At 45.7% G+C, this 21133-nt stretch overlaps 3 protein-coding genes and 1 long non-coding RNA gene across 5 annotated transcripts; 3 read left to right on the top strand and 1 right to left on the bottom strand.

The window, feature by feature from the left end:
- Positions 1-1864, top strand: LOC135243608 (tubulin beta chain). The gene is made up of 2 exons (XM_064315561.1): positions 1-115; positions 676-1864. The coding sequence occupies exons 1-2, from the start codon at positions 55-57 to the stop codon at positions 1731-1733; spliced, it is 1119 nt and encodes a 372-aa protein (XP_064171631.1). The 5' UTR covers positions 1-54; the 3' UTR covers positions 1734-1864.
- A 1507-nt stretch (positions 1865-3371) lies between these two features.
- Positions 3372-10385, bottom strand: LOC135243566 (protein crumbs homolog 3-like). 2 transcript variants are annotated; one of them, XM_064315496.1, is made up of 4 exons: positions 10006-10385; positions 8799-9037; positions 5927-5982; positions 3372-4969 (listed from the first exon to the last, which is right to left on the bottom strand). In XM_064315496.1, the coding sequence occupies exons 2-4, from the start codon at positions 8887-8889 to the stop codon at positions 4763-4765; spliced, it is 354 nt and encodes a 117-aa protein (XP_064171566.1). In that variant the 5' UTR covers positions 8890-9037; positions 10006-10385; the 3' UTR covers positions 3372-4762. The 2 variants fall into 2 exon arrangements, with proteins under 2 accessions (XP_064171566.1, XP_064171567.1); XM_064315497.1 differs by lacking the exon at positions 10006-10385 and adding an exon at positions 9532-9996.
- Positions 5534-7862, top strand: LOC135243567 (uncharacterized). Its single transcript, XR_010326676.1, has 2 exons — positions 5534-5834; positions 7054-7862. It is a non-coding gene; the product is annotated as an uncharacterized LOC135243567 (long non-coding RNA).
- Positions 10386-12891: 2506 nt separating the features above from the next.
- Positions 12892-17951, top strand: LOC135243563 (histone chaperone asf1b-A-like). The gene is made up of 4 exons (XM_064315494.1): positions 12892-13497; positions 14959-15074; positions 15527-15703; positions 16766-17951. Exons 1-4 carry the CDS (start codon positions 13389-13391, stop codon positions 16955-16957), a joined length of 594 nt encoding a protein of 197 aa, XP_064171564.1. The 5' UTR covers positions 12892-13388; the 3' UTR covers positions 16958-17951.
- The last annotated feature ends 3182 nt before the right edge of the window (positions 17952-21133 follow it).

Raw genomic sequence — 21133 nt, 5'->3', positions numbered from 1 at the left:
TCAGGTGGGAAGTATGTTCCCAGGGCGATCCTGGTAGACCTGGAGCCCGGCACCATGGACTCAGTCCGCTCTGGTCCTTTTGGACAGATCTTCCGGCCGGACAACTTTGTGTTTGGTGAGTGAGCCCCACCCCACCACCGATCCCTTCCCGATCCCAGCGATCCCTTCCCAGCTCTGAAGTAAGAGGCTAATTGCCTCCATTTAGAAGAAGAAGACGAGAAATCTGAGCATGTATAACACACCCCTTAACCCTCCTGTTATGTTGCGGGTCAAATTGACCCTTTTTAAAGTTTGAAAATCTAGGAAAAATACTTAAAATTATTTTTTCAGTATGAAACTTCTTCTACTGGCCTTAATTAGTGTAATCAAAATTTTAAATGAAAATGGTTCATTTCATGTATTTGCAAACCCCCCCTGTATGGGGATTGACCCGGGAACATTTTTGCTGTACCTAAAAAATGAACAGAACAGGAGGGTTAAAAATCATTTTGTATGCCTGATTTTTTAGGTGAGTGACAGCATGTGGGGTTGTCGCACTGTTTACCTATGTGACAATATTGGGGGTTGCATGGTTGCCCTGGGTGACAGTGCGCAGTGTGATGTGGTTACCCCGGGTAACATTGTGCAGTGTGATATGGTTGCCGTGGGTGACGGCGTGTGGTGTGTCTCGTGCAGGCCAGAGTGGTGCTGGGAATAACTGGGCAAAGGGCCACTACACAGAGGGGGCGGAGCTTGTGGACTCGGTCCTGGACGTGGTGAGGAAGGAGGCTGAGAGCTGCGACTGCCTGCAGGGCTTCCAGCTCACCCACTCCCTGGGCGGGGGCACGGGCTCCGGCATGGGCACCCTGCTCATCAGCAAGATCCGGGAGGAGTACCCCGACCGCATCATGAACACCTTCAGCGTGGTGCCCTCCCCGAAGGTGTCGGACACGGTGGTGGAGCCCTACAACGCCACCCTCTCCGTGCACCAGCTGGTGGAGAACACGGACGAGACCTACTGCATCGACAACGAGGCGCTCTACGACATCTGCTTCCGCACGCTCAAGCTGACCACGCCCACCTACGGCGACCTCAACCACCTGGTGTCCGCCACCATGAGCGGCGTCACCACCTGCCTGCGGTTCCCCGGGCAACTCAACGCCGACCTGCGCAAGCTGGCCGTCAACATGGTGCCCTTCCCCCGCCTGCACTTCTTCATGCCGGGCTTCGCCCCCCTCACCAGCAGGGGGAGCCAGCAGTACCGCGCCCTCTCCGTGCCCGAGCTCACCCAGCAGATGTTCGACGCCAAGAACATGATGGCGGCGTGCGACCCGCGCCACGGGCGCTACCTGACGGTGGCCGCCGTGTTCCGCGGGCGCATGTCCATGAAGGAGGTGGACGAGCAGATGCTGAACGTGCAGAACAAGAACAGCAGCTACTTCGTGGAGTGGATCCCCAACAACGTCAAGACCGCCGTCTGCGACATCCCGCCCCGCGGCCTCAAGATGGCCGCCACCTTCATCGGCAACAGCACGGCCATCCAGGAGCTGTTCAAGCGCATCTCGGAGCAGTTCACCGCCATGTTCCGCCGCAAGGCCTTCCTGCACTGGTACACCGGCGAGGGCATGGACGAGATGGAGTTCACCGAGGCCGAGAGCAACATGAACGACCTGGTGTCCGAGTACCAGCAGTACCAGGACGCCACCGCCGAGGAGGGCGAGTTCGAGGAGGAGGGCGAAGAGGAGGTGGCCTAAACTGCCCCCCCACACCAACCTCCTGCACCCCGCTCCCTGTTTCCACCCCCTCGCATTGTTTCTGAAGTGCAGGAGCACCCTGTACACAACAGTCTCCATTCCACATCAATAAAAAAGGGGTTTTTAAGTCAGCTTCCTGTGTGTCCTTGCTTTGCATCAGTGAAACTCTGGCAGGTTTAACGGCGATGTCCTCAATATTGGGAAAAACTAAGAGCCAGATGTCCGCTTTAATTTGAATAAAAGGCCAGTTCAGAGTGATGTGTTTGTGTGTGTGTGTGTGTGTGTGTATGTATGCACGTTGTGTCTGTTTGCACTGGTTCATGTTTTTTTTTTTATTGCTTAACTTTATTATTTTTCATTGCACCTACATCATATGGGAATTAAAAATGTCCACTAGGTGGAAGTCTTTAGATATGCTGACCTGATATTTCGCATTCTTCCTTTCGCAGTCCACATTTCCTTTTTGTAAGATGGTTCAGGTTCAGGTTCATGTTTGTCACATCTGGCACCCTGCCAAACATCCGTAACCTCCAAATAATAATAATACAGCAAAACTCATATGTAAATCCTCAAAAAAAAAAATTTCTAAAAAAAAAAAAGTCAGCTGTGTATCAGCTGACAAAATCTTTCTTTTCTCCACTGAGAAGAACCGAAACACCACAGCCGTACCCCATGCACCTGCTTTGCGCTGATTAACAGGTCCGCACGCTAACCCGACCTTGCATGGCAGTGAATCCAGGGCTCGATGTTGCGTGAAAAACAGTTAACAACCGCACACTCTCATAATTATTCATAAAAAGCCAGAAAACGTTAAGATTACACTACAGATAATTTAACAACTGCCAAGTACAATTTGCAGCAGGGGCAGGAAGAACACAAACTGCACCAGGGGGGGGATGGGCTAGAGGAGGGGGAGGGGCAAGCAGCAAAAACAGGAGGGGCTAGAAGAGATGGAGGAGCAGATAACAAAAGAGGGAGGGGCTAGAGGGGTGACAGACTGGGCCAGCTTAAACGCTGCATTTACGCATAAATAGTGGATATTTAAATGGAAGTTAATATAAATCTAAGCCCAGGTATGAAGCATTACATCGCAAACATCTCTCTCTGACTTTGCAGCGACATTATCCAAAAACATGTCAACCGGTAAGGCTCCTTCTTACTCTACTGCTACTCTGGCTGTATTACCATACCAAAAAAAAAAAAAAAAAAGCACTGAGACAGTCTTTGGTGCCTTGACCCCATGCTGCTCTCTCTTGAGATTAAAATTCCAGACCCTGTACATACAGTGCACTGTGTCGGTCTTATTCCCGGATTCCTACACGCACACACACACACACCCACACACACACACGCACACACACACCACACACACACACACACACACCCACCCACGCGCGCACACACACACACCACACACACGCACACACACACCACACACACACACCCACGCGCACACACACCACACACACGCACACACACACACCACACACACACACCCACGCGCACACACACACACACACACACACACACACACCCACGCGCACACACACACACACACACACACACACACACACACACACACACAACCCTTGTTCTTTGTGTGCTCGCTTAACAAGAGAAGCTGAAAACACAAAGCAAGCCATTTGCAACATTTATTTTGTGCTGCTGTTTATTTCACTGGCTTTCCACCTCCGGTACAGAAAGGACACACTCACAATACTTTAATCTATCCCTGCGCACACACACTCCCCCAAGGAATTTATCCTGTAATACTAAGCCGTGTGTGTGCATGTGTGTGTGAGAGAGAGAGAGCATATGCCTGTCTCAGTTCCGCTCAGTGAGGTTATTACCAGCACAAGGAATGTAATGAGGACCTAGTCATTGCACACAAATAAAGTGGTAAAACAATAACATAAATTTCATTTAAAAAATGATATTAAATCCAGTGTTACCATTTGAGAAAGCTTTGTAAATCACAATACATTATAATATTAATTGTAAAATAGTGTAAACAACAATTTTTGGTGCTTTAAGATTATTTACAATTTCATTATCGTTACATCCTTGCCGTATTTGTTTTTAAGGACATGAAATATTCTGTTAAACCAAACCATTCACACTATATCAAGACTGGCAGAAGTAAACTGTACTGAAGATCAAGGCAGCATACTTTCACCTGGACAGTTTAATGCTTTGTCTCCTGCTCAGGTAAATATTAATTGGACAGTGACCTTCAGCACGTACAGAACAATATATCCTGGTCAGATTAACATGAATTAGGCTGTGCAGGTAAATGTTCATTTGACCATTTCATGTACAGGTTCAAATTCAATCGTATGTCACCTGTACAGGTGCAGTAAATGTTCAGTAGTGAATCACCTGTATTGGTGAATGTTGACTTGCGTCACATGATCAGGTATTTGTTCAGTAGTCTATCATCTGTATTAGAAAATGTTGAGTGGTAAGCTGCAAGAGTATAAATAGTGGTTCACATCTAAATCTAAATGATTTGAAATGGAAGACATATCCCACACTGTATGCCTGATAATAGCATAATTATTCCGCAAATACAAAATCATTAGTAGTCGACATAAACTCTAGACCTCATAATGCAGTAGCATATATTAATTGAGCATTAGGAGAAGTATCTTGCAGTGTAAGTACTTGAAATTAAACAGCGTGTGGAGCTATAGTGATCCAGAAAGCAGCAGTATAGCACAGCACCCTTTCTCCTGTCCCAGTGTCTGTGTGTGGCCCCGGACTCCTGTGTGAACCACACCAGTGCGGGGACTCCAGCCTGTTCTCAGAGCTGTTTTTCGGAAAAGGTGGACCTCCCTCTCTGGGCCCCAGCAAGCTCCAGGGCTTTGCGTTTGGGGGTTTGTCAGTCCGTCCTGTCAGCAGCAGAGACATGATAGGGTTGGATCTTTTTTTTTTTTTTTAGGGTTGTGGGAGGGGTGTAGACTTGAGGGTCCATCACAGAAGTGTGTGTTGTGCGAGTGAAGGAGGGGTCAAGGGTCAGGGGTCGGGGGTCAGATGAGGCGCTCCTCCTTGGGCAGTTTGAGGGCGTCCGGTGCCTGGACGCTGCGTGCGCCCGTCTGCTCCTCGCTGCTGGGCCGGTACGTCCCCTCCGTCTGCCTCCTCTTCTTCACGCGTAGCACCACCGCCACGGCCACGCCCGCCAGCAGCAGCAGGCCCAGGATCACCGTGGGGGCCACGATGGCCGGAATGTTGGGCCCCTGGAACCCAGAAAGGGGGCCGCAGAAATCAGCTACAGCTACAGTGACCTCCATTCCTGGGCCCGGGGAGCACCAGGGTCTGCTGGTATTTGTAGTTTCTTGATCTATTATATTAGGTTATTACAGTTAACCTCATCTCACCCGGTTTCTTGGGGTCTGAAATTGGTTGCTGATATTAAGATGAAAACCAGAACCCAGCAGAGCCTGAGGCCCAACGGGAGCAGAAGAACTGAGATCACTGAGCTACAGCCAAGCGCTGCTCGGCACGGATCACCAACGTAACCTGATACAGAACAGGCTAGCTGACTGACAGGGAGAGTGACTGATTAACGGTGTGATTGATTGCCTGTGAGAGTAACTGACTGACAGGGGGGAATTAATGAGTGACCATGTGAGTGTGTGAAGGAGTGGCCCTTCACTAGCTTAATTGTTTGATTGTATTTAATTTGAATTGATTCAATTTGATTGTTTAATTGATTTAATTTGTGATTGTAACCCAGGTGCAATTGATTGGCTCAGCCTATTTAAGTGGCTGTCAGTAGGGACAGGAGAGAGGGAAGGTGAGCCACTACTATCATTTGTACTGCTGGTGCTTTTAAAATAAATTATTAGTCTTTTCAATTCATGTTTTCTCATTTGTTTGTAAGCCTTTTTACATAGTGATTATTTGAAAAAAATCACTAACTTAATCACTAAATTATTGATAACTAACATAGTGATCGATTGAAAGGGTGAGCAGACACATGACTGTGTGAGTGCACAATAGCCCGGAGTCAGTGATTACATGATTAATTATCTGTGAGGGCATGATTGACAGGGAGAGAAGCCCGCGATCGACCATCTGTGCAAGTGACTGATTGAAAGGGTGAGTAATTGATCGATTGATTACTATCAATGTGAGGGATTCAGTGAGACTCCTCTGCTGGCCTTCCTGGCTTGTGGGGGTGCTTCACTCACCGGTGAGCTGGTGGTGGAGTTTTTTGTGGTGCTGGGCTGAATGGTGGTGTTTCCTGCTGTGGAAGGTTAAAAAAAAAAAAACATTAAATTTCAGTCAAATCCAAAAATGATTCCCTTTTTACGCTAACTGTAGTGTAACTTTACTTACATGTACAAAATGTTTTTATGTCTTATATTATGTATTTCAAAGAATCTGAAGAGTGGGAATAGATTGGCGTTCTTTTAGCATACATCCTGCCGTAATGGGCGCAGGCGATGTTTTGACATTCCTGGTCGCTGAAGCGCTCAAACTGAGGTTGAAAACTGACAGTCCTGAATGTGAAGACTTGACCAACGTTGCGTTTTTTTCCGGGTGTCCATTTAACTCCGCGTTCACGGCCGCGAGCATCGCCCCGGACTAGAACCCACGAGACAACAGGATCTTTGTTCAGCGTTTACAATAGGCCCCACAATTACGGGCTTACGTGTACCATCTGAAAATTCCCAAGACATTTCACAAGCTGGGCATAACGACCAGTGTTCCTCGCTGACCTTGTGATGTCACAAGATACAATTTCCTTAAAAGGTTTCAATGTCCACACTTGCCTCTGTGGGGGGGTGTGGCTACCCGTGAGGATTATGCACACTTCCTTATTGTGAAGAAAGCCATTTTGAATGACAGTCATCTTTGCTCCAGTAGTTTTAGATTAGCAGCTTTTTGTTGGTGTTTTCTGTCGGCGCTAAGTCACAAACTCCCCCTTGGTGCTGTGGAGGTTTAGTCTGTCTGTGGGAGGGGAAGTGGACTTGCTCTATCAGTAGAAAAATGGGCTGAACTGTACGGTGGTCAGCAGACGGAGGCTTTCACTGGATGATGAGACAGAAGCCAGACCAGGCCGTCCAGGTTGCAACACTAGACCACACTCTGGAGGAGTGGGATGGTGGGACACACAAACCCAAACAGGCACACACCCATGCACACCAGACTTCCCTTGCAAAAGAGTATCCTCATCTCCGTCAGACTTCCTTTTAGAGTTGATATTAAATAAAAACAGAAAGAATAAGATTTTTAAAAAGACACACAGACACACACACACACACACACACTGTTACTCCGCAGTAGAGGAGTGGCTGCTGTTTTGATTTTCCAGACGGTTAACGGAGACGGAAGTTCCTGTGGAGCGACCGCTCCTTGAGACTTGGGCGATTATGACAGCTATCCAGGGAGCCGGGAGATCTGCCTGTGCATGCCCAAACGTGCCCACGCGCCGGGAGAAACAAGCACACTGAACACCTTCACCGTGCTCAGCCATCGTGCGGCAAGGACAGCACACGCAACGCTGAACCAACCCAGCCAACGTGCGGCAAGGACAGCACACGCAACGCTGAACCAACCCAGCCAACGTGCGGCAAGGACAGCACACGCAACGCTGAACCAACCCAGCCAACGTGCGGCAAGGACAGCACACGCAACGCTGAACTAACCCAGCCTTCCACACACACACCCACGCTTGCACCGTAAACTCTTAAGCGCTGACGTCGCTTGCTCGAGCAGAAGCTGGAAATTCATTCAAATTTTTTGTTTCAGTTTCAAGGATTTGTGAGAGGAGTGGAAGCAGGGAAAGGGAGCTGACTTCGGGTATTTGTTGTAACTTATCACTTAACTGCTTAATGTTACTTATCACTGATTTGCTAAGCAGTCACTCTTATCAGACACAACTTACCAAGGTATTATCTTTATATTTATAAATTAATCTGTGATATCTTTAGCTCAGTTGAAATATGACCTTTATAGCAAAATCTGGCTTCTCCTCCCCAGATATTTTCAAACAATATTAGATGTCCAAAAAACCTAAAGTCTAACGATGCTTGGATGAGATAAAATGCGGTAAATAATGACAGCAAGGTGTAAAGTCTTCATTGTTTTCTTTAAATAAACGTGTGTCCTTGAGAATTTAAAGTGTATCAAAACTTGTTGAGAAATGGTTAATCATTCCCCCTGAACAAACAGTCACTTGTTCGCTCAAACGGCAAAAGTACAATTTGATAGTGGAGTCAAAGGGAAGCAAGCAGTTAAGTTTGTGACGGGGAGATCAAAGTTAAAGTTCCGTATTCGCTACAATCGTGTTCCAAACAAAACCAACTCAAAAACTAACACACCGGCTTCCTGTGTGGGATGAGACCAGAGACACTCGACTTGACTGACTGACCCAGAGCCGGTTCTAGCCGGTTCCTGTACACAGGAAGGGCAGTTGCCTAGGTTTCCATCCGTCTGGGGGTGGGGGCAGGGGGGCGGGGGTGGCAAATGAAGGGGGAAAAAAATTCACACGTCACATCCATGATTGTGGGAATACCCCCCTTCATAACAGATATTCGGCTCCAAATGCTCAACATTCCGCCATTGTTAAACTGAAAAGTGTTATGATTTGTGGGATCGTTATGAATGAAGGAAAAGGTGGTGTGGCTGGAGGCAGAACCAGACCCGACACAAGAATGCAAGCAGGACGGGCGCCTGCTCCTACTGACCAGCTAGGACCCTCCCACACTGAAGTTTAGTGGAGAGAAGGAAACATAGGGCTAAATGTATGTTCAGTACATAGGATGCCTGCATTGATACCCACCCCTCTGTGTGAGAGGTCAGAGTTCAAAGTTGACAGAAAAGAGGCATCTCCCCAGGTCCTGTCAGATGAGAACAGTGCGTTCTCCACAGCATGCACAAAATGGTAGCCCCCAGATGCTTATGCTTATAATCCACCCTCCCCACGCCCCCAAGTGGTACCTTACCATGGGTACAGAGGGACGGAGGCCCTGGAAGGAAAGTGCAGGTGTTCAGGGGGGAGAGGGGAGGGGGGGTGTGTGTGCTGGAATAGATGGGCAGGCCTATGCTGTGACTCACCTTGGGCATCAGCAGCTCCACTGACCAGCAGGACCAGACCCAGGGTCAGCAGGCCAGAGAGCGACACTCTCCGCTGGGGCCAGGGGGCCATTGCTGGGCCTGTACTGAGGGCAGCCCAGAGGTCGTCTCAGAAGAACGTTGAGGCTGCAGCGGCGTCGTGGGTCGAGGCCATTTCACCAAAAGTGTGGAGGTACTGGGGGAAGGGAGGGGGGGCCAGCTCTGACTGACTGGGTTCAGGACTGTCCAAACACCAAAGAGGAGAGCAAGAGACGCAAACTTTTTGTTAACAGAAGCCTGGAAAGGAATCATTCTCTCCGATTGCATCTCCCCCACCCCTTTCTTTAGCTAAACACGTCGTCCGCATATTGCTGGCAATACCACCTCAAGGGAGCATATCCACAAAACCAAAGCATGTGATTGTGAAACAGCACGTGTTACAGCCTTTACAACACTAGGCCTGGTGGTTGCGCCTTTTTAGGCTGAGGTGGAACCACGCAATTTCCCTCACCTCAACTTCTGTGGAAAACATCACGAAGTGCAAATATCATCTGCCAGTCACGATAAGAACCCCCCCTCGAGATGAATAAAATACAAGAGAGGGACACACCCGCCAAAGAACGTGTACCAGAGGACACAGAGTATATATAAATATGTTCGTCATAACAATTACTTATAGACCCATTTTAAAACGACCGCTGAAATATTTTATAGCCTATTATCTTGTTTGCCTCACCATCTGCGTTTCGTCTATTATGCTGAAACCGAGTTTATAGTAGTCTTCGTTTCTTCACCTTTCACTTTTTGTTGTGGGCCATCCAAAATGAAATACGTAAGTAATGCATTTGGCATGCAGTGATGCCTATTGCACCTGATTAATCTTACTCGGAGGGCACACCAAAACTTGAACCGTCATAGCTGGACACACACTAATACAGCTCTTGATCGCATTACTGGCTAGTTACGGCATTCGCCATCACGTACACTTTGCTAAACGAGGGGGAAATAATTCATCTTGATTATGAGTATCGTTTTGCGTTATTCACTTATGCCGTCCCAGCAACAACTGGTATCACTGTAACGTTACAGATCAAAGGACACAGACCATCGTAGCTTCGCAATTCGGCCACATGAACCCGTCCACTGTTCATCTTCCCCACCGGTAAAAGTTCATCAAACCAGTCTGAAATAACCTTATAAGCGAACGTACCTTTTTACTCGATGTCGGGGAGGTTTCGGGGCGAGGGGGTGGGAGTTGTGTCAAGTAAACCCAATAAATTCCTCCCGTGCACCCAACAGGTTGCGCTTCCGCCTCACCTTAGTGGGTGAACGCGGACCGTGGAATCGAAACCGCTTAAAGTCTCAGGTTTATGATTAACTCGCCCAATAATTCTCCAGGCGTGAATACGGAAGTTTTAGACCCATGCGTAAATCGCATTGAACGGGCTTGTAGAGCGGATTTCAGTTAAGTTGTAGTATTCTTTCTAGAACTCTACCTGTCCAATATGTAAAACTGTTTTCCCTGCCCTCTCTCCTTCTTGAAGTGCCCCCTCCCTACAGTGGTCACATGGTATGCAGTTTCACGTTACAGTACCTGAGTTCACCAACCTGTGGCACGGGTGAGACAGACGCACCTTTGTACGCGCTCTCTCGGGCCTGGTATCATCGCGCGCACTGAAGCTAAATGCACACAAATACGCAGAATTCACGACGGGAGAAGATTAAATAGCCGTATTGAAACATCACATTTACGATTCACATGGTGACATGAGTGCAAATGGCGATACTACTGTTGTATGCCGCTAATTGACTGTCATAATTTAGGGAGTATGTAAAACCATTAGCTTGTTCTTACTTAATCAGAATGCAATGTATTGATGATTGTCGAATAAACATAATATGGCTCCAGATATCTCGATATGATCTGGGGAAGTTGCGACCTCCAGTGGACTATAATATTTACGCAGCGTAGGCTAATTCTCAGTGGGGAAGCTTTTTTTTTTTTTTTTTTTTTGCTTTAAGGTGTCTTTCAGTTTCTTTGAATTATTAACTACGGACCTGTTGTCATAGGAACTGATCTTTTACCAACGTTTCAAGAGGGCTGAAGAAGGCGGAGCCCGCAGTTGACGAGGGCCGGAATGACCACTATTAGTACTATGCAAATGACTCCACCCGATGTATACATCTTCGTAGTCAACAGCTCCGCTCCTGCTTGACTGCCCAAAGGAGGTCTCTCAGGGTGATTTTTCAATGGGTCTGGGCTACTGCTATATGTTACGGAAATTGCCACTGATCAAATCTGATAAATGAAGATACATTACATGATATGCTGAAGCTGCTGTATATTCATGATAACTTTTTATTGTTAATATTCAAGGGGAACTGCTCCCTCACTCTGACCTTTGGGGTCAGAATTCCCTATTGGGTGCAACGAAAAAGACAGACTATTTCTCAAACAGTCAAGATAGGGTGCCAGCCAATTTCTTGGAAATGGCTAATGCACTAGTTAGTCCACTATATTGGGAGCTAGTGGATCATTTGAGACACAACCATAGATGCCTTAATTCATTAAAGCTCTCTTTCTTTCTTTTTATCCCTCTCTCTCTGTCTCTCTCACTCTCTCTCTTTCATTTTAACACATGGATGGTGCAACAGCTGTGGTCTGCTTTTCTACATGGTGGATGATAGGTTTCATTCAGGTTCAGATCAGCTGCCAGGGCATCTAGTCTGGAAATTAGCATCTTTTGATTGCATTTACGTTTTATTTGGAGATCTTGTGCCCTTATCAACAGTAAACTCATATTGACAAAACTAAGAAAGGCACACATGGCAAAGGACAGAGTAAATGGCTTGAGTGACCTTATGCGGCCATCATTAGACTAACATTGTAAAACCATTATAGCGCAGAACAGCTGTGTTCATGTAGTTCTGCATGTTTGCGGTACAGCGTTGTACCACTGCTCAGTTATGACTTGCATTAACCCCAGCTGCTTCACAGACAGAGCCAGAGCCTAGGGATTGTTTTCTTTCCTTTTGCCACGTCACTTGTATTTTATTTCAGATTTCTTTGTCATTCAATGATTTATTTCTGATTATTGTACATTATTACATTATTAATAGTGCTCACATTTCTCCTGACTTGGAATGGGCAGCGATTCATAGACTCATCCCACCGCTGGAATGTCCATCAGTGTGAGGGAACACAGAGGAGAATGTACATCCTTTGAAACATCTGCTGCCAGCTACTGGTTCTGTAGTCCATTAGCTAAGCTGCACAGTCATTGGAGGAGTAGGCTACACTACATGAGCCGTAGACACTTGAAAACTACTGACACCTGATCATCCGGAGCTGCTCTCCTGTCATGAGGCAGGGAAAACCCAGCAAACTGTGGTCTTCCCACGAAAACAAAATCTGCAACAAAGGGTCTGTACTTGTGTCTCCTTATAGCTAATAACATCTGTTTGTGTGCTTGCACGTGTGTGTGTGAGAGAGAGAGAGAGAGAGAGAGAGAGAGATGCTTCAACTTTTCCCTCAGGGTTGTGTAGTGTATTTCCCACACACTTAATCACAATCTCTTACTGGCATGTAATAGCATACTGTACTGTGCTTCCCCTCCATTTCCTATTTTAGCATTGCAGGGCTTTGTAATGATAGTATTGAAGATTGCTTGTTTTTGAGTATTTACTGAATTTTATGCCCCTTAAATGTTTGTTTTGGAGAGAATATTGTCCTGATTCTCTCCTACATACATTCGAGATTTCCCTCTGTACCTGCAGAGTACTTTTGCAGTTTTGCATGCAAGGTTTCAGTTGGACGTCTGTCTCACACTTAACGAAATGGCGTAGTGTGAGACAGACACTGTCATGAAAGTGCTATCGTTTAAACTGCTTATTTTTATATTTTGAGCCAGATCGAGAAGCCTATATCTTTAGACATACGACACCGAGAGAGCACATGCGAATTACTTCTTATTGACCTTTTAAATGAGCGCGTGAGCTCATCATTTCTAATGTCATTTATCAGAGCATCGCGATACTGGCCAATCCACGTCGCGAGAATTCGGGTTTACAGAATATTCTTGTCCAATCCGCACGAAGCCTCAAGCAGCCGTCCTTGACATCCGGTGGAGCCTTCTGTGAACATACTGGCGGGAGTGGGTATTTATCCTCTCGTAATTAAATAGTAAAGCCGATTTTAGGAATCTTTCGAACTTTGTTTTGCAGTTTAATTCTTCAATGAAAAGCTTTCTGAGTCAAACCTACCAGATAGATTCCTTAATTGCATTAAGAAAGCAGTTGCGTGTGTAACTACACCCGAGACTCATTTTAACAGCGATCAACGACAATAAATGCCCACAGCTGGCTGTCTAGCTAACACTACTCAGACCCTCGACCCATGCAGTTAAACATAATAAACCCTGTCGGCGTAAAGTTAGCAAGTTAATTTGCGGTAAAAGTATTTGGCGTTTCCGGGATCAAAAGGAACTAGACCTGAAAATTTGGAGGGACATTTAACTTGCCACCATTCGAAGATAGCTGGTTTGCTAGCTAGCTATTTTGTAACAGTTCGTCGGTCTGCTGGTCGCAGCTGTAATGGCGAAGGTACAAGTGCTAAACGTTGCGGTTCTGGATAATCCGAGTCCTTTTGGAAACCCCTTCCAGTTCGAGATCACGTTCGAGTGCATGGAAGATCTGCCCGAAGGTAAGAACTTGGACTTGGCGTAGACGGGTCTGTTAAAAGCACAACACTGGTGGTGTAACAGTGAAATTGTAAATTTGGGCATGCTCCAGTGTCCGTGGTAGTTATCGTACAGCACGGGTGCGTGAAATGGCGGGCCCGGTGGATGTGCTGATAGGGTTGAGGAACGGTTCCCTTGCCTAAGCAAGTTCAATTACATAATATCGGTCATTTTTACACAGTTTAAAGTTTTAATGACACCCTCGTATAAATTAGCGTATGTTTTAAAGTAATGTTAGTGTGTATATATAATATATGTAGCAATAAAAGCTTAATGTTAATAAGTTTGCTTGCTTTAGACCGCGTCAGCAAGACTGAAGAACGAGCACGTTGGTTTAGTTTAACTGGCTAATTGTTAGCTAGATACGCGTACTGTAGTTTCGGTGTAACTGGTGTAAATTGCAAAAAAAAAGAAAAGAAAAAGTGGCTTGCTTGTTATCATTAGTTTTGACATGCAATGCAAATGTGCTCACCTGAAATTAGCTAGATTTGGCTGTAGGAAGACACGTGGTATTGTGCATACCTATTGTACGTATATAATATTTATACATAAATACTGATCGTGTTACTACTAACGGTTGTGACCCTGATGACTTGGCATCAGCGCTGGTCATTTAAAATTACGAGTCTACGCAATTCGCTTTGGGTAAGAGCGTATGCTAAATGCCTAGCTAAATGTAAATGGATAAAGGTGGGCACCTGAAGATAACGTTAGAAGTATAGAAGTGCTAGATTGCTTCATGCTATTTGCCTAGGTATGTAGCTAAAATATTTCACTTCCGTGAAATATTTTACTTGAAAAATATTGCGGCAAATCAATGTTTATGTGTTTTAATTTTGGCGCCGGCGGGGACTTGAAGTAAGCGAGCGAAAAATTGTGGCGTACCCGCCCCCTCCTAGCAATTGGCCGGTTTTGACACATGGGCGGTTCTTTTTCGCGTAGTGACGAATGCAAGTGGTTCGCTGCTTTATTGCAAGTAGAATAAAATTTTGGGAATTTTCTGGAAAATGCAATGTGCTGTTTGTGGCTTTAAAGCGCAATATGCCGCGACGCTGTGTTTAGCAACGACAAAACGGCACTTCGCAGTGCCTGCGTGCTAAATCACAGGATGGATGTTTAGTTTTTACACAAACAAAAGAAAACGTATGCACATCAATAATGCAGGTGCACGGCCTGACACGCCTTAAAAAATGGAATGCAAATCGCACTCTTTATTGAATGCCATACTTTTATACGCAAGACATTTAATAAAATACCACACATGCTGTTATGTCACAGGATTGATCCTTACTAGTTGCATTTATAACATCTGTCTTTAATCGAGAGGGTAGCACTACTGCTTCAAGCTGTACTGAAGCTGGTGCCATCTGTGGGTGACGGTGCGCAATGCTGGGATTTGACTCTCGGGGGTTTGCTCATCTCAGATTTGGAGTGGAAGATCATTTACGTGGGTTCGGCAGAGAGCGAGGAGTACGATCAGACTCTGGACTCCGTCCTCGTGGGTCCGGTTCCTGCTGGAAGGCATATGTTTGTGTTTCAGGTGAGGTCAGCCTTGCACTGTGTGCGCGAGTGCATGAATTCTGGGCTGTGGATTTGGTCAAGTTGGAAATTTGATCTTCTTTGTCTGTGTACACTTTCCCTCCCCCCCCCGGCCCCTACACCATTGGTTCCCAAACTGTGGCTCTCAAGAGGGCTTGAGTTCAGTTGCAAGGAAGGCTATAAGAAAGACTTGCTTTATATGATACACATTCCATTGACAGGCTAAACGCTTCCGTTACTACATGCACTGCATGCATTACAGTGTACATACAGCTATTTTTGACATTCCAAAAAGAGAACATACGTTGTTACATTTTTATAAGGCACGGGGCACAGTAAATGTACTCATTCGCTGAGTTGTGTGCAGGTTCAGAAATTTGGGGATCCACTGACTTACACCCCTCTCTCCCTCCACGCCGCCCCCCCCCCCCCCCCTTTGCCGTGTGCTTGCAGGCAGACGCGCCAAACACAGCGTTGATCCCGGAGAGCGACGCGGTGGGCGTGACCGTAGTGCTGATCACCTGCACCTATCGCAGGCAGGAGTTCATTCGCATCGGTTACTACGTCAACAACGAGTACACGGAACCCGAGCTGCGGGAGAACCCGCCCATCAAACCGGATTACGCACAGGTGAGAATGTCCGCCGTTCCTCACCTGTCCTCACGTGTGTGTGTGGTACTGTGCTTTTAAGAAAAGTATTTGCCCCCCCTTCCTGATTTCCTGTATTATTGCATCTTTGTCATGCTGAATGGCGTCAGATCTTTAGACAAAAATGTAATACCTTATTACCCTTGATTATAATAGGACATAATAGGCCCTCCCTGGGTGGCTCGTGCTGTCAAAACGCTCATCTTCGGTTGGGCGATTAAGGCCTCACTGCCAGTGCCGGCCAACCAGCAGCCCAGGCAGGGAGCGTTTCAGTCAGCAGGTTTCCCCTGCCTCAGTGCACATAAGTAACACTACTGCTTACTCCTCTGGAGGAAGTACTGTGCGGCTGCCTGCTACAACGAAGCAGTAGTAGCTGTAAAAACGCGTTCTGGAGGATAGTGCGTGCTTCTTCCGCGCTGGGCCAAATTGCGGCAGCTGGGAACTCCTAATAGGGGTAAAAGAAAAAGGGGTGATTTTAAAAAGCAGTTTAAGACGATTATCCGTCTACATCCACAATCCATCTCAAAACCTTAGTGTGCATGCTGATTGCGCCGTTTGTGCCCGCATGCGACTAACTTTGCCACATGAAGAATGCTTAAATAAAAAATGTTTAAAAAAAATATATATATATATAAAGCGTGTCATTTGTAAACATGAGCTGGATGGCTGACATGACGTGTGTGTTTTTCACGGATAGTCACATCTGATTGGCAGACCACTGTTCTATCGCACTGCCGACTGGTTAAAATGTAAAAAATCAATTCGGGCCGTAAACATGGTGTACGGTCTCCAAATTGTATTATTTGTTTTCTTTGGTTCTTTATTTCAAAATAGCTTCTTTTTTTTTTTCTTTTTTTCAATGACTATTTTGATTACATTGGGTCTTTAAACCTCTTACAGCCATTGGTAAGAAGAGGCCAATTGGACTTACAGTCTGTAAGCAAGTGTTCTTTAATTGTCTCGTTTGGAAAGCTGATCTATGGCATCCAGATACGGTGTTGACCTCTGACCTTTGAACTCCCTTACCTGCCCTTCTCTCATTAGCTCCAGAGGAACATACTGGCATCCAACCCACGTGTCACACGTTTCCACATCAACTGGGAAGGCTGCCCTGAGAGGATGGAGGACTCTGAGAATGTGGACCCCGCCCCCAACACCATGCTTCCCCCCTCTTGCCCTCCTGGCAAAGCCCCATCCTTAAACCTGATGCCCGATAACTCTATGGACTGTTTATAGGAAAACATCTGCCAACACAACTAGGCATGCACAGGCACAACATCTATGTGCCCACACACACCCTACACAGCCATGCAGACACACAAGCACTCTCACACAATTGCAGCACTTAACATTCTGTGGCTTTAAAGCCCTGTCTGTCATCAGGTTGGTGGGGCCTGGTCCTCCATACCTGCAGGGGGCAGAGCCCTCCACAGAGGATAGAATCTGGACTACAGCCTAATGCATCTGCTGTCAGTACACACAGTAATTTGATTCCTTTCAGTGAATTGAGCCCATTTTTCTATTTTAAGAAGAAAGTCTAAAGCTTTTATTTTGTTTAATTTACTGTAATTGTAGGAAGATCCCAAATGAAGGATTACGATGAATGGGTGTCTGTGTGTCTGTCTGCCTGCCTGCCTGCCTGTGTTAATTCACCAGCCACAACCCAAACAATCATGGGTTAACTCTTTCCAACCTATCTGTAATAATCAGTGGTCAAGTCGACCGTTGAATTGCAGTTTGTCTGCTTTTTACTGATTGGATCGCCAGGCCGTGCAGCGGTAGGGGAAGTAAGCTGTGTGCATTGTGGGATAGGCATCTGTACACTGAATGGGGGGGGGGGGGTATTCCAGGTGGGTTGGGTGGGGCTAGGGGAGCGTGATGAAGGTAGGAGTTTGAACCCTCTTTCTTCTGCAACCCTCCCCTCCCTTTTTTTGGGGGGTGACCCTCAAAGGGCTTCCATACCTGTGTTATGTTTCTGGGTTAGTGTCGTGACACCTGGGTTCAGTGGGTCATGCTGTTGTCAGGAGCTCAGAACCACACACCGGTGCTGGCATTTTGGGGTTGGCTAACTGAGAACAGATCTTTGGGGGAAGAGATGCTTCATTTTTTTTTTTTTTTTTTTGTGTATTCTGTATATACAGACCTTTTTTGTAATGTGCTGTATTGTAGTGAAAAATAAGCTTTATAAAATCTTAACACAATGAAAATAAAATATTTGTTTTTGTTTTAATACATTTTTTCTCATCGTTTTTTTTTTTTAACTTTGAGGGTAGGAGATTTGGTGGCTGGCTGGTGGAGCTGTGTAGGGAACTGAATTGTAACCACTTTCATGACCTTTTTTCACCCGACCAATTTAACTTTTTTTTCTTGTCATCCCATTTTGGAGCAACCAGTTAAATTCAGACTACCTGTCCAACCACATGCCTTCATCGTGGTTCCATGCCCTGTATCCTCTCGCGTCTCCCGACATTTAAAGTTCTTTCGGCGTTCACCTGCTCTGATACACCCACCCCTTCCTGTGACCTAACAGATTGATTACTGAGAGTTCACGTTAAAATCGGAGAAGTTCTGTTGTGTGTAAATGTGTTCTGCAGACGTGGTGTCTGTTTGGTGGACCGTTGGGTGTATGGGGGTTGTGCGGTGTGACTGCAGTGCATTGGGTGAGTATTTTTGGTTCACTTGGCAAGTTGTGTGTTTGGCAGACTATGGTGTGTACGTGCAGGAGAGCATGTTTGGCAGGCTGAGTGATGTGAAAATGTCTGGTGAACTGGGAAAAGGAAATGTTAATGTTTTGAAAGTCTTCCACTACAGCGAGGCTTTCTCAGCCAATCACTGAGCGACCTTCCACAGCAGTCTTGTCTGCCAGATACCAACGGTAGAAGACAGGGGCTGAGGACCTGAAGGCTAGCCCTGCACAGAAGCACAGAAATAAAACAATGAAGTCATATGATTCAGTAGACTCCACAGGGCTGGGGCCGTGGAGGGTAACGTGACATTCACTGTGTGTGCGTGCGTGCGTGTATACGCATGTACTCGTATGTGAGTATGCCCATATTGCTATGTTGCCATTTTTTAAGAATATCTGTGTATTGGGGGGCTGTTGGCTGTATGCATAGTTATCTGATGTTGAGACAAGGCCCCTTTTTCCTATTGGTCGACTGTGGAAAGGTTGTAAGCATAGTAGAACAGACTCCCTCCCTCAACTGTACATCAATTGATTAATCCTATTCCCATTGTGAATAGTGAGACAATCTCCGGCTAAATTCAGTGAATTTGCCATATGCTTCAGAGACAAGATAACAAACATTAGGACTGGCGTATCTTAAAAAAAGTGAGCAGAGAGTGTATTTTTACGGACCCTACCTTTCCACCATATGTTTGCTCATAATCTTTTGCAATGGTTAATGGGGACCTGCTTTTTAAAGTCGTGAGAACTTAACCCTTCGATGTGTATGCTTGATCCTATCCCCCCTTTCTTTTTTTAAATAAGTATTTACCCGTTTGGGAGTGCCATGTCAATAGTTAACTACCAACTGAACCTAGGTGTTTTCGTCGACAGTGATCTGAGATTTTAGGCACATATCCAGAATGTGACCAAAACTTCCTTTTACCACTTGAGAAACATCGCTGAAGTCAGACCTGTTCTCACTCAGAGAAACTAATGCATGCTTTTATCATGAACAGGCACGATTACTGTAACACAACTATTGTCTGGGCTTCCTAAAAAGGTGTTAGTTTAGTTACTCCTGCAGCAGCATTCTGAATGATATGTATTAGGAAGAGAACACCCGTTACTCATGTTTTAAAGTCCTTACACTGGTTACCTGTTCGTTTCAGAATTGATTTTAAGATTGTTTTCATTCGTTTTTTAATCTGTCCGTGGACCTGTCATTACATTACATTACAGGCATTTAGCAGACGCTCTTATCCAGAGCGACTTACACAACTTTTTACATAGCACTTTACATTGTATCCATTTATACAGCTGGATATATACTGAAGCAATGCAGGTTAAGTACCTTGCTCAAGGGTACAACGGCAGTGTCCTTAACCGGGAATCGAACATCCGACCTTTCGGTTACAAGTGCAGTTCCTTACCCACTGTGCCACACTCCGTCCTACCCCTGAACATATTACTGAACTGCTTCCTAAATATGTCCCAAGCAGAGCACTCAGATCCTCTGACTACTTTCTTTGAATAATTCCTAAATCAGGGACTTAATGGTGACTATCCAGGACTAAAACCTATGGTGAGGCTGCTTTCAGCTCATATGGCCCTTGCCTCTGGAATAGTCTCCCACCCTCTCTAAGGGCAGCTGCAATAGTCAACTCAAGGCCCACCTTTTTAGTCTCGCTTTTACCTATGAGCATTCATTGACATGTCATTTATTTTTTTTTAACATATTTATCTACTTATTTATTTACAGTCAGTCATTCTTTTGTAGCATTGTTTTATTTTTATTTTTTAATTGTTTTATATGGTTGTTATTTGTTTTATTACTTGTATTGCTTTCATTGATTTGTTTTTTTTTACAATGTAAAGCACATTGCATTGTATTTAGTTTTACAAAATGAGCTATACAAATAAAGATTGGTTGACTGATTAAGGTGTAATTATAATCAGATAATGATAACTTAATTAAATCAGCTAATCATGTCTGGTGTTCACTGCCACCTCACCTTTTTGGCCACTGGAAAAAAAGATGTGCCCATGTGATGACTTGTGTTAATCACGCCCAGCCAAAATTGTTAGCCTTCTGTTTTCCTTGACAACACAGTGGTTGCCACTCCAAACACGGAGAGCCAGTTAGTCGCCCTCTGGGCTATTATCGTTTGAATTATATGAACCGAGGGAGCAATACCTAGTGCCTTGATGTTTTTTTGTCTCGCTCAGTGAATTGCCCTCTTTATTTTTAACATGGGTACGGCCTTGAAGTGGAGAATAACAAATCAATGCCTTTTTAATATTCTGGAGTCGTAGAGTCTCCCCGTGCCTTAAATCCTGACCAACTTTCTAAAAATAGTCTGTCGTTGACGTCACTCGGCCAATCACGGATTAGCCGTGCGGGAGGGGGGGTCGACGAGGCCGTTTCGTTTTATAGGCCCTTACTCTGATAACCAATCTAAATTCAGCGAATGGGACGGTTTCTAGGTAAGGCTACCGATAAATCTCTCCCGACGAGCCAACCAAAATTACTGAATGGGGAAGAAGGCGTGGCAATAAAAGGAGGAAAATAATAGGTGACGTCATTCACTGGTCTGTGGAGGCGGGATAATCGTTGTTGACAGGCACCCATTTACCAATGGAAATACCTCAAATGCCTGTCATCTCGACAACTGACCAATCAGCAACCATATTCTGCTGTCTCTCAATTCCTCTATTGTATGTGCCCTGGCCTATAGGGCCTGCGT

The sequence above is a fragment of the Anguilla rostrata genome, chromosome 17 (genome assembly GCF_018555375.3).
Source record: "Anguilla rostrata isolate EN2019 chromosome 17, ASM1855537v3, whole genome shotgun sequence".
Classification (NCBI taxonomy): Eukaryota; Metazoa; Chordata; class Actinopteri; order Anguilliformes; family Anguillidae; genus Anguilla; species Anguilla rostrata.
Note: the sequence above shows the minus strand (reverse complement) of the source record. Positions and strands in the feature narration are given on the sequence as shown.